General features: G+C 36.9%; 1 protein-coding gene across 2 annotated transcripts in view; it reads right to left on the bottom strand.

Annotated features, from left to right (window-relative positions):
* The window catches only part of LOC110467387 (semaphorin-5A-like), a 106,261-nt gene that overhangs the window by 55,907 nt on the left and 36,737 nt on the right, over window positions 1-13,617 (bottom strand). For both annotated transcript variants that reach the window (XM_021524511.1, XM_021524512.1), the window contains exon 2: window positions 9,596-9,865. In XM_021524511.1, coding sequence (XP_021380186.1) covers window positions 9,596-9,737 — 142 coding nt within the window. In that variant the 5' untranslated portion in view covers window positions 9,738-9,865. The remainder of the gene's footprint in view (window positions 1-9,595; window positions 9,866-13,617) is intronic.

Raw genomic sequence — 13,617 nt, forward strand, 5'->3', positions numbered from 1 at the left:
TGTGACACGTTACACGCTCTACGTGTGCGTTTGGTCGCACTCAAACCTAACCTAACCAGTATACCCCATATTTATGAGAGATAACCCCCACTCAAAACAGGTAAATGTTTACCGCAGATATATATATATACCTATTTTAATCAGATCGACCCACTCAGAAAAGGTCAATGTTTATCGTTTCTCAAGAGCCCCCGGATTTTACAGGGCAACCATTTTCCACTAAAACAATATCAAAAAGATTTCCGAAATTATCTAGATGTATGGCATTTCGATAGAGAAATGACAGCATAAAGCCAGACTCGTACAAATCTTGGCAGTTTGATAAAAAATTATTCCCTCGTTTACACTGAAGGAGAATAATCAATGAGTTTTGGTTTCTGTTTTTCTGTATGAGTATGGCCGAATAATTTGTGATTGGTTAGGTTTGCAAAATACATATTCCAAGAAATTTTATATCTTAAATAAACTGATAAAAACAGCTTCTTGATTATTAAAAAACATATCTTTACCATGCAGATATAATCTTGTTAGTGAAAGGCATTGAATACCTCACCAGTGTTTTTATTTAAGGTGAAAAAATAACAAAATAAACTCAGCAAAACCGCGAGTACTTGAGAGGCGTGACCCTGTGGTATTTGTGGGACTATCTAAGGCAGTGTGTGGTCTATCCTGTCACAAGTGTCAATCTCGCCAACATTTATCTCGCCATTAATGACAACAGGAGGTGCCACAGATCCAAATTTACCTCCGACCAGAAAAAAAACTTCTTTTTATTGCATCAAATCATTCAAGATGTTTTCCTAAATACCTGTGGTTCTTGTAACCCTCCATCAGCGTGGAGTGTTTGACCAAGCTTTTCCTAAACTGTAGATTGATGTAATCTCAGTGCAGATGCATTGCCATACTAAAGATGCCGTTAAAAATAGCTCAGCTCAATGAACAGGTTCTGAGTTAGATTCATATGTGGGAATCAGGAATGCTGTGATGAGCATTAAAGAAATTTAGAACAGATGAATATTTACTTAACAAAATAATAAGTCAAGAAAACAATGATAGACATTTTATGGCTTATTTTATTGGTTTATATTTTCTGCTGATTGCACTAAGTGTACCTGAGCAAGTTCTTTTCCAATGCAAATTAAAGAGGCCAGAGTGCCCTCAGCAGAAGGCAATAATAGAGTTTTCACATCACACAACTTACTATGGAAAACCATAACCCATATCCAAAGTACTGTACCAAAATGTTATATATTTATATAGTGGTTGGCAAATAATTTACATTTTATATATTTCCTCTTGACTTGGTAGTGCGATTGATGTAATATGTGTGCAAGAAATGGATGCCAAACCATTCCAAAAATACTATGTAATACCTTAAACATGACTACCACTAAAATAACAACATTTACATTAAATGCTATATATCCCAATTACCCGTGTCACAAACTAGAAATCTTTCTCTAGTTATATATAAATTAGGGTGTTCCACAAGGCAATGTCTTGTTATCACATTTTTTTTTATGTCAATGGGAAAATGGGAGCAAACCGTTCATAAATTCATTACACAATAACACCCGACACCTACATCAGAGCCTGTTACACCTCAGACAAATAAAATCAGGAATCTATTATGAATTTTTTTTGTTCTATTAAAACACAAAACAATTAATGTCTCAAAAAACACAATCACCCATTCTTGACTCAATATTTATTTTCAGACCTCTCAGATTTATTTTTTGCTGCTTCAATATTATATTATCTTACCCACATCATATATACCCTAGACTTTAATAAGCTATATCCGACATAGCGATCGTAGGGTACCCAGGACAGGGACCTAAGAATGTGAACACGGAGAAAGGACCAGCGGGATACAAACCTCCGACACAGGAGAACTGATTCGTTATGACCAGACACCTACCTACAGACACGAGTTTGTTTGAACGGCAGGCTTGGGTAAACACAACTGAATCAGTGTACAGTTTAGTGGAGAATCTTTTATCATCTCAATGGCCGATTCTCTGGCTCAAATGACCATATTCAAATTCTGTTCATACCTGGTCGGCTGACCCAAAGACCTGATTAGCTACACATTGAGACGATTTTTACACCTGGCTTGCTGTATCAAGGTGTTACATGTGTCGAGATGGGGGATGCATTCTCTGTCGCTAAAGGCGAAGTGCTCCAGACTAGATTTTTAAGTACATTATTTTACTTTAATTCTGTTGAAGCGACCATCCGTATTAAAAAGCAGATTTAACAAGATGCGGCGCATATTTCATCTTCAATAGCTGAGGCAAAAGACATATTAGAGGTTTTGATTCTGTACTTATACAATAGTCAGGTAAACCTCACTAGCTATTAGAAGTTTCACAGGTAGGTAATCATGTATAGGAGGTGCGGCCTGCAGGCAGTCTCAGATGTTCGTCAAGTCAACAGGTACATATATCTTACATATAACTTCAACCTTGACCGATTATACCCATTGAATGATTCCTATCTCTATCTGCTGAATCTTCTTGAACATTAAAACTGACGAGGATGGAAATTGGGAAGGAGGGCCAGTCCTCAGTGGCAATATGAATTCTACTCTGTCATGGTTCTTAATGCTAGGCTACACAATCTTGTAATTCCTGCCTTGCGATCTAGTGTTACATCAACCAACCAACTTACCACTGAAGATATACATTTGTCTATGTCATGCCCGGTAGGGTATTCATTTTCCAACCAACTGTTTCCGACACAGGAATATCCCTGAGATAATTTAACCGTTTTCTTTTTACCGAAATACATAACTGATTTCTCAGTTTGCTCTCGAAACTCATCTATCTTCTGGAGAAGATAGCACAAGACTTATCACACATTTCTAAGATTGGATCTTTTCTCTACAGTTCATAACAATCAATATACATCATACATTTAGTTCAGGTACCAGATACATTCTTGTGGGCCCTACCGCCAGTACCAAATATATCCTAAAAGACCCCATTTCCAGAACTATAATGCCGTGTAAAATGCAAATATTGAAGAAAAATGCTTTTTAAGTTGAAGAACAAAATGTATTACTGAAACTAATGAGAAAAAGAGATCTGACTCAGGCTATCATTTTCTGTAACTAGCACCTAATTTCCTGTCTATGTATTGACTTGAGCAAGTCTACATGCTCCAAACCATGTAATAATCATAAGAAATTAGACTTGCTCAAGTCCACAGATAAGAAAATAAATTGAAGTCATAGGGACGGAAAGCCAATCTAACAAGATGTAGGCAGGGTTCTGAGGTACTGACCTCAGATAACATATTTCACTGCAGCCTCAGAATCATTGGGGTGTATTCTTATAGGGCAACTCATGACCTTCCCTTATCCATCACTCATAACAGTCCGACTGGTCATCACCCAGACCAATCGAACCAATAGGTGTCTCCAGATTATGAGAGTTTTAATAATCCCCTTGGTCCATTAGGGTCATTCAGACAAATGACCAGTGAGGACTGGCTGGGCCTACCACAGAGAGCTAGGTAAACAATCATTGGGACCATATAATGGCCAAACCACATACACAACTGACCCTTCAGAAGTGTGAGGTATCTATAATAAATAGGCATCCGATACTAACCATATGGTCATCCCTGGAATGGACACTTCTGGTCAGCACTGGACAAATAAACAAAAAGGGGTAGATACTGGTCATTAATAGGACCGCAGCCAGTAATGGTCAATAGAGTACAGATTGGTCACTCAGAGGAGTTCAGATACTGTGTATATCTTGACCATTTAAACCAATTTCCAGTCTGCAAATAAACTGACCAGTAAGAAAATGTGGTCGGAAATTACTTGACCACTTCTAAGTCCATCTCTTTCGAAACTTACATCTGACATATCAGGGATGAGACAGACACAGAAATAAATTGATCAATTACTTCTGGATACAGAAAGTCTGGACAAATAAACCAACTAGAAATATAATCAAACTGCATGGACATGAGATATGCGGTCACTTGGGCTGGCAACAAACCTAATGGTCACTTGAGACAATTTGACCACTGTCTTGACAGGAAAAAATAAATTGACCACTTAAACAGATGGACATGCCAGACAAAGCAAGGAGTTGTGGATTGGCTGAGGTTTTGCTGGACGATGGCTGTCAGACAGTCTTGACACTGCTGACCAATTATATCAGGTAAAAAGTGGATGTATTCCTGGACACCAACTAGGACAAGTGGGTCCACCTGGAACTTTGTATGGCAATTAGACATGTGTAAATATTGAAAAAGACACATGTGTCTTCTTTGAAACTTGAGCCAAAATAGGCAAGACACATGTGTCTTTACCTGGAAACATCTACCTAACAAGCAGCACTGTGTCTAAATGACAGGCAGGACATGTGTCTCAATGGAAACATGTACCAAAAAGACAAGACACATGTGTCTTCCTGGAATATGAGTCTTATATATATACTGACAGGACACGTACACATGTGTCTATAAGGAAACATGAACCTTGGGCCAGACACACGTGTCTATGAGGAAACATGAACCTTGGGCCAGACACATGTGTCTATGAGTAAACACGAACCTTGGGCCAGACACATGTGTCTATGAGGAAACATGTACCTTGGGCCAGACACATGTGTCTATAAGGAAACATGAACCTTGGGCCAGACACATGTGACTTGACACTGTAAGACCACACATAAGGAGATCCTGAGGTATAGATACCTCGTGTGGTACAAAGTATGTGTCTGGTCCTCTACCTGTATCACAGGTGTGAAAACAAACACAGGTGGTTTGACCTTAATTAAAAGGTTACTTCTGGGAGATTTGTTCTAATGTAAAATATTCTGAGTAGATAGACATTTTGATTGAATTTAATTTAGAAATACGGGCGATATTAGTGCAACCTGTGGCCTTCTGAGGAATGACTAAATTAACCCTCAAGTTCGTTTCTCAAGTAACGGTCTTGTTATAGCCATGTCACGATTACAAAACCTCCAGCAATTCACAACACAGGGGATTCACAATGATTAGCCACCAGCATGAAAGGTGAACAACTTCAAAAGTTCAAGATTAAATTTCCAAACATTTGTAAAAAAAAATGTTTTAGAGGGTGGGGGATGTTTTAAATCATTTGATTGAACAAACTGTGACTAACTGTCCAAAGCTTAGTCACCTTAATAAAAAAATCTGAAACTTTTTTAGATTTAAAAAAATAGATATTTCCTGAAATTATTTTTGTTTCTTCTTTGGCTAGCTTAGATGATTATATCAAAACCCTAGGAACAAGGAATTTTAGTTTGGAAAGTAGTTTCTGTCATTGACAATGTGTGATATTATTTCTGGTCAGTTTTAAATTGAGGTGATGAGCCTATTGACCATATGGCCCACTAAAGGTTCGGCAAGATCAGGTTTTGTTGTTATTGGCAGTGTACCTCTCTTCACTCAACCCCCTTGACCACCAATTGACCAGACTGACCACAATGTTGGTGTCAGCACCCATCACACAATAGAGACATCTTCGTTTTCATAATGACCCCAAGGTCAAACTAGCCTAATCACAAGGTCATTTGATTTGTAGTCTGGTGAGTGTTTGCGACACATGGCTGCCGCCAAGTCTTCCGATGACAATGATTAGGCATGCTTCTCTGTCAAAACACTTGTTTTATAACAGACCGTGTGTCCCATTAGGCTGACAGATAAACAGCCTGATTAGAGCCCCGAAATCCTGATGGGAAGATGATGATGACGGTGACAGATGTATTACGACCACATGTTAACGATGACCCATGTACATCCGGGTCAGTACCGAGTTTTTATCACACAAATTATCTCAGGTAGTAGATTTTCTTGTCAAGTCCTGACGATATCATAAAACATGAAACATTTATACTTCAGTTTGAGTTTTTTTGCAATTACTCTTTTTTTCCTTGATCCAACTTTTCACGGTTGTTGGTTGGCACTGCGGAAATATTCATAATGCAACTATTAATATGAAAACTGTTTAAAATATATAAATCCAAAGTTTTAGAGCACAATCTACATTACCTTTTCTTAGTATTCAACTCGAAAAAACTAAGCCCTTCCATTTTGATGTCTCAGGAAAAAGAAATATTTTTTTCCAATGTTCATCGAAGTGAATCTACATAACTTAATTATCGCAACTTATTCATACACCGTTCCCTTGAAAATGTTTTCTTCATGAAATAAATGCCTAATTTTGACCTTCACATTGGAAACAGTAAACTGCATACATGTACCAATATTCGCCAGTATGATAAATTTGCCCACATTAATTATGGGGAGGGGTTTAAAGACGAAAGTCAAACTGTGACATTCATTTCATGGTCACAATACTGATCACCGATATCAACAGTGTAGTACATATTGGGGTCAGTTAAAATTTTCATGAATCAACCCATTCACCCCTAGGTGCCTTGAGTAGACTCTACCATACATTCATCTGGATGAGTCCATGATGGTCTTCAGTGGTGAAAGGGTTAAATAGTTAAAGAATTAGGGTAATTGTCGGGATGTTATTACAAATACATTAACCAACAGCTGACCTTGACCTCTGACCTTTGACTTGTGTTCTATTATACATTCTTTGCAATTATTCCTTATGACTAGAAATCAACTGTTACAAGTTTAATGGCACTCTATTGATCATTTTGAGAGATAATTTAGTTTAAAACTATTTAAATGCACATATCATAATACACATTGAAAGAAACAGCAAATATATTCAGAGTGCCTGACCATCGTTATGGTGGGGATATACACAATACATCTTCATGATGTATATCAAACCATTCTGAATTAGTAATGCTATATATACTATTAACATTTATGAAGAGCAATAAGTTTTATGAAAAGATATATTTCAAACCTACATAAAAATTAACCATACCTACTTGGTATTTTGGTCCAAGCTGTTATCATTTTTATTATTTTTAATCAGAACCTTTCTTTGCCTGTCTATATTCCAGCACGTGTGTGAATTTAAAAGAACACGTCATTGTTGAACAGAAGTACATTTTTCAAAGTTTTCCCAAAAAATTTGTTATCTGCAATAAAGAATTGAATATTTAATTTCTGTTCCTTTTTAAAACACGTTCAGGTGTTTACTGGAGGGATAAATAAACAATTAATAAACAGTTCAGCGTACCTTGAAATTACTTGGAGCACTATACCGAGGATATAGTGTTTGACGAGCTAGATTTAATCTACGTAATTAACATTAATCTTTCTCCGTTTAGTCATCATTTATGTTCCTGATAACAAAATATATTAAACTTTGATGCAAGACGCAAAAATAGAAAGCTCAGTTATCGCAACAAAATATCTACCCATCGAGACTTTCGATATATTGAAAGACATGGTGCTTTGTCAAAATGGATACCTTTCGATGTACACATAGACATGAAATTACATCAAATTGGAAACCACACACTAACCCAACAAATCTTTACCAGTTGTCAGAAATAATACAACGTTTCTGGACATCCGTTTTATTGCTTGGTGTGTCTTAGCCAGCTGACATCTGTAAAATCGGCTACGCAGACAGGCGGCCCAACATGTTATTTACAATTTTTAACTAGTCTGTATAAAGGTGCACATAGCCGTTTTGAACTTTTGAACACCTGTCTGCCAACCACCTGAGAATCATGTATAGTTGCTATCTGTGTAGCTACTATCGGAGAAGGAGCCAGCGAGTTATGGTATGTTGGCCAACGTGAACTTTTTGAGATGTTTTCACAGATTAAGTGCAAGATGGGAAGATGATTTATTGCACAAGACTGGTGGACTAGCTACAAATCTTAAATCAGTTCTACGGCCTAAGTAACCCTTAAATCAGTTCAGTTAAAAACAAAATAACGTTCCTTGTGCATTGTATATTTTTGTTCGCTGAATCAATTCTGTAGAAAAGCGTTTCTTTCATGTTGTATGGCCTTATTACCTAAATCAGTTCTGTAGAAAAGTGTTTCTTTTTGATCGTTTGGTTATATTCTCTGGATCGTTTCTCTAGAAAGGTGTTCCATGTGTGAGTTGTACGGCCTCATTCCCTAAATCAACCCAGTAAAAAGGTGTGTTCGCTGTGCGTTGTACGGCCTACACCCCTAATTAGCTGTGTGTGGAGTACAGACTTCTACACCTGTCCGACAAACCATCACTATCGCCCTGGTGCACTCATTAAAATTTTAAGCATGCTATTATTAGGGCCAAACTGTGGGGCAATATATCGATAAGGAAATGGCAGGCAGTGTTCAATTTTTGACAGTCACATAAACATTGCACCTTTACCGCTGTCAATGGTCGCAACATGCTAGTTAAATCTTGTGCAAATATTTTCCTTTTTTATGCCTAACTTCTTTAACCATTACATGGAGGGCTATATATATAAAGTTGAAGATTTTTTTGCAGAATTTTCAACACCTTCGGGTATGCTTTTTATGCTTTATGTGTGTAACTGCTATTTTTTTGTCCTGGTGGTATTTTCCGAAATAAAAACTGCACAGACATCAAATCTTCATGGCATTCAACATCGACTTTAAAACCAAAATTTCCATCTATTTGCATCATGTGGGCATCTGGCGTATTAACAACCGTCTCTAAGCTTTTCCTTTCTCTCATAACGTGGAACAGTGAAACTCACTACAATATGACAACATGCTTATTGCAAATTCTTGCTTAAATTGATTTAATATTTTTGTCTACTAGTGGTAACGAAATGTCATATGAATATACCAAACTCTGCAACAAATCTTAATTCTAGTGACCAAACTGCTTGCATTACCTGGGGTTGTTATAAACATATTTCACTGCACAGTGATACTTGCATTACAAACCACCTGTCTATAAAGGCCACCTCTATAGAAAGACCATCTGTCTATAAAGACAACATCTATAGAAAGACTACCTGTATATAAAGACAATATCTATAGAAAGACTACATGTTTACAAAGACAACCTCTATAGAAAGATTACCAGTTTTAAAGACCACCTCTATAGAAAGACCATCTGTCTATAAAGACCACCTCTATAGAAAGACCATCTGTCTATAAAGACAACCTCTATAGAAAGACTACCTGTATATTAAGACAATATCTATAGAAAGACTACCTGTTTACAAAGACAACCTCTATAGAAAGATTACCTGTTTTTAAAAACCACCTCTATAGAAAGACTACCTGTCTATAAAGACCACCTGTTTATATCGTACTATCTTAAAATTGTTCCAACTTGTTTTCTATCTAACAACCTGTCTATAAAGACCATCTGATAATAAGGACCAGTTCTACTCTCTTCTGTCCTCTCTATCTCTTTCTGGGCTGGTCTTTAAAAACAAGCGACTCACTTCAATTTCCTGTACTTATATATTTTCTTAGAGTACTGTAACAGTCTCAGACCAGATTCCTTGTCAAATAATCACTTAAGATAAACAACAGTATTTGGACCTCACAGACAAATTTTACTGCTCTGAAAATAAGAAAAAAATTAAGAAGTTTCAATGGGGAAAAAATAGAAGACAAACAAAGGAATCTTAGAGAGAAGAAAGAAAAGAATAAGAAAGACAGAAAATGAAATTGTTTAACTGTACCTTCATAGGAGGTGTATCTAAAGTCGAATTCCCTAGGGAAGGACTGGACATGGTGATGGCTGGAATCAGACCAGGAGGTACATAAGATGACCAGTACCAATAGACTGGACAGGGTCGGGCCAAACTGCCCCACCTCACACATACTGGACAGCGGTGTTCACCAAGAACGGGCACATGTCTTACACACACATATAATCCGAGGGCAGTGTCCAATACCACATCCTGGTCCTAAACCATCCGGTCAGTTCTGTGTGACCTCCTACAGCTAACCTGCAAATAGATGAAAATATATTCTTAAAATACAAATTCAAAAATTAGCTAACGAAAATGATTTATTTTGAACAGGAATTCAAAAGCAGTATGCCACTTGTGTTTTGTTATATAAATGTTTTGTGTAAGAGTCATGTCCCTTGAAATATTTCAATGTACATCAGGTTCAAATTCCATGCAAGGCAAAGCTAGAATTCTGAGCAATCAATAATCTCCTATCGACAAACAAACATTGGTTTAAAAAAAATGAACAGTAAGTTTTTAGCTAGTGGGGTACAAGACTTGATTTCAGGACACTTTATTCCCCCATCCAAAGAGCTACTCACATACAGATTTTGACAATAGTAGGTGACGGAGTACAGGAGATATATGCCCAAGACAATGTGATGTACGGTGAAGGAAGGGCCATAACTCTGTCTATAGTAAAGCAAAGTCTAAATTTTAGTACACAACAACACTTTGCAACGCCAAAAAGCATACAAAATGTTGGCAATCGTAGGTGACAGCTAGAGTATATGAAATATGTCCCGACAAATTGGCTCATGGACTGGCCGACACAAACCTCAAGTCCCTACAGTACTGTGTTACTGGTGGGGGACCTGTAACTTCAGTATATAACCTATGTAACTTTCATTTGTCATAGATATATCATATAAGTCGAGATTACCATTCAAAAACATAAGATATTTTTATAGGATTCTGTGTGTAGGACTCTTCTATAATGGAGGTTGATATGCGACAGTCTGGTGTCATACGGTAAAATCTGCCTTAACCCATCCAACCCTAAAATCACATTTGAACCTTACCAAATCAAACACTGGGCAAGTCCAGTTGAAATATGTAGGGGTGAATGAGTTAAAGACCACCTGTCTACAAACTCTGATTCTCAGAATATACCAAATGGTGTTTTCTATATAATAACAACCTGTCAATGTAGACCACCTGTCTATAAAGACCATCTGAGTATCATGACCATTTATCTCCCTTGCACATAAAGAAATTTGGCTGTATATCCAAGTAGCAAGGAAACAATCATTTGCATCAGAATCACATTACATGTCCAAAATGCTAATCCAACTGCACTGCACCATCATGAGAGATTGTCACTGTAGAATTCTGTATCATAACAGCATACAGACTAAATATTGGCCTGTTTGTAGATAGAAACACCTTGCTGTGTGTTGATCGTGACATTGAAGCACTCTAAAGTGCTACCCATGTGTAGGCAGGGTCTTCTAAACCATAAACACCAAGTACGAGACCATAATTATCCCAGTTATAAATCTGCTCTCATAAATAAAACAAAACAAATAGAAGCAAACAAATCCCATAATCTTAATCCAGAAAAATGTAACCAATATATGTAACCAATTAAAAACTCGGGGATAATCTTGCACATATGACTTTGTCTATTTTCTACCCGTCTTCAGCATGTGCCGATATGTTAACAGCCCATGAACATGTCGGGCCATGCCAGTTTACCTTGGTATATATGCCATCTGGACACATGAATTTCCTTTTGAAAACTAGGTGTTCACACACGGAACACCAACCCGTGGGGGACAAAAAGTCACTGTAAGTGTTTTTAGTTTTACATCATGTTGACACAACACATGACATAAGTCTGACCTGTAACACCCTCTCAGCCCATTGTGCCTAAAAGGTACTTAAAGCCTCTCCAAACTGCCAGTTAACACCTCGGAAAGGTGCTCCTATAGTAAACATTTCATACTCCGTGTAGAACTACTTGAGTTATGAAATATTACCTTCCACTCACCTAACTACAAGGTGACAGTGACACTAACTTTCAGAGTCATCGGGGGAAGAATCTAGAATTAGAACTAATGTTAGGAGACAAAAGGGTTCTTTAACTCGATCATCCACCCCTGAAATTTCGTGATGAACTATTCCAACCTTTGAATTGGAAGAGTTCAAATGTGTCTTCAGGGTTGAATGAGTTAATTTAGAGATAGGGAGTAGGTAATTCATCCCCCACCAACTCCAATCAGTTTTAATACATTATGTTTATGTGTTTGTTGTGCCACTTCTGTCCGATTTTTTCTGTTTCTGGATATAAACACTTATCAATTAATCTTATTCAATTAATGATTCTGACTAATGGAACAAATAAATTTCTTCTCAGTTCAAAACACATATTTTTATCATTTCATCTCTAAACAGTTTCTTGTGTTTTTGTGTAAATTCTATGACGATAGAAAGTAAGCTAAACAGTTTCTTTGTATCTAAAAAAGAAAGGGGTCTGACTTTCAAATAAAAGGGTTCCAGGTCTTCCCTTCATTAGCATGTGTGTCTAGATGTGTAATCAACACATGCATACACAACCATAAGTTACATCTTAGTTAGGTAATCAGGTGACACAGATACCGTGACAGGTGACAATTGTTTGACTCAGCTGTTAGCTTCATGACAGCTAATTTGGTTAATTTAATAAATTAATGAATGAGTCAAATTAAAGATCAACAAAAAATAATTGCATAGATAAAACCCAGGCAGGTGATTCTAAAAAAAGGGTGACAACTCCCAACAAGTTCACATGACCTTAACACACATACATGTAGAAAATGAAAGGTATACACAAAAAACACCCTGATTGCATTGATACAACACCTACAGGTGATTCTAAATTGAAATATCGAGGGAGATACCTGCAACAAAATCTCACAGGTAGATATGATTATCGTAGATATGACCTTAACACACATAAAATTGGTGTCACCGCACTGTATACTTGGTCATTTCATGGTCACTGCATCTGGTCAGCCAATATTTATATAATGTGGTAACACGCTCACTTCTACACTACAATAACACAACGCTGATCACCTTTGTCGTTAATCTTCAGAGAAATAGTACGAAATATAAACACGGTTGGGGACTTAATATTTTTACATTTACATGATAAATTTTCCACTTTCAACACTTCAAAATCCTTGTCCCCATTTATTCAGGATATTATCATGTAAAACTAGTTATGACAATATTTGTTTTTCCGTAAGTATATTGACGGCTCGTTATGTGGTTTGATCAAAAGCTTCCACACGCATCATCGAACTGACTCTTAACACATTAAGTAATGCCAAAAATTCATCGGCCATATTATGTCCGCTGCTTACTTTTCATAAATTCCTGGTCCTACAGGGGACAAAATAAACGATCAGTGTCAGAGGAATGCTTGCTCTGGGCCTGTGGCCTGTATTTGAAGAAGGGCCAAGTCCAGGTTTTCTTAAAACTGACCTTAAAATTCTTGAAATCATGGCTTAGTGTCAGAGATTTATTTGTTTACCAAAATATTTCTTGACTTCATTGTTTTCAGGCTTCATTATGTTAGTGATATATATTACGGATCACTGCTATTTTCACAATTTCCAGCCCTGTGAGGTCTGAAGCATTTTACAATGTTTGATCTTCGGTGCGCTGGTTTATTACTGGGTGCCGGTTTCAGAGCAACTTGTGTCAGACCCGTAAACGGGGTCTTAAGATAATCGTATAGGTATTGTATTGTATTCCCAGCCCCTGGTAACAGTTAATTGATTGTCAATGTCAGATTTGGTGTAACATATATGTATGCAAAAGAAAAGAAAAGAAATATTAGTCATCAAGGAATCGTTGGGAAGTTGCCAACGTTGTTTAAAAAGAGCATCTTTTTATCAGTTTTAAAACACAAGTTCAAAAGAATCGGCCTTGGAAAATCTATACAAAAATACTCACATTTTTGCACATACATATACATG

This window comes from Mizuhopecten yessoensis, unplaced genomic scaffold (assembly GCF_002113885.1).
Source record: "Mizuhopecten yessoensis strain PY_sf001 unplaced genomic scaffold, ASM211388v2 scaffold11173, whole genome shotgun sequence".
In the NCBI taxonomy this organism is placed as follows: domain Eukaryota; kingdom Metazoa; phylum Mollusca; class Bivalvia; order Pectinida; family Pectinidae; genus Mizuhopecten; species Mizuhopecten yessoensis.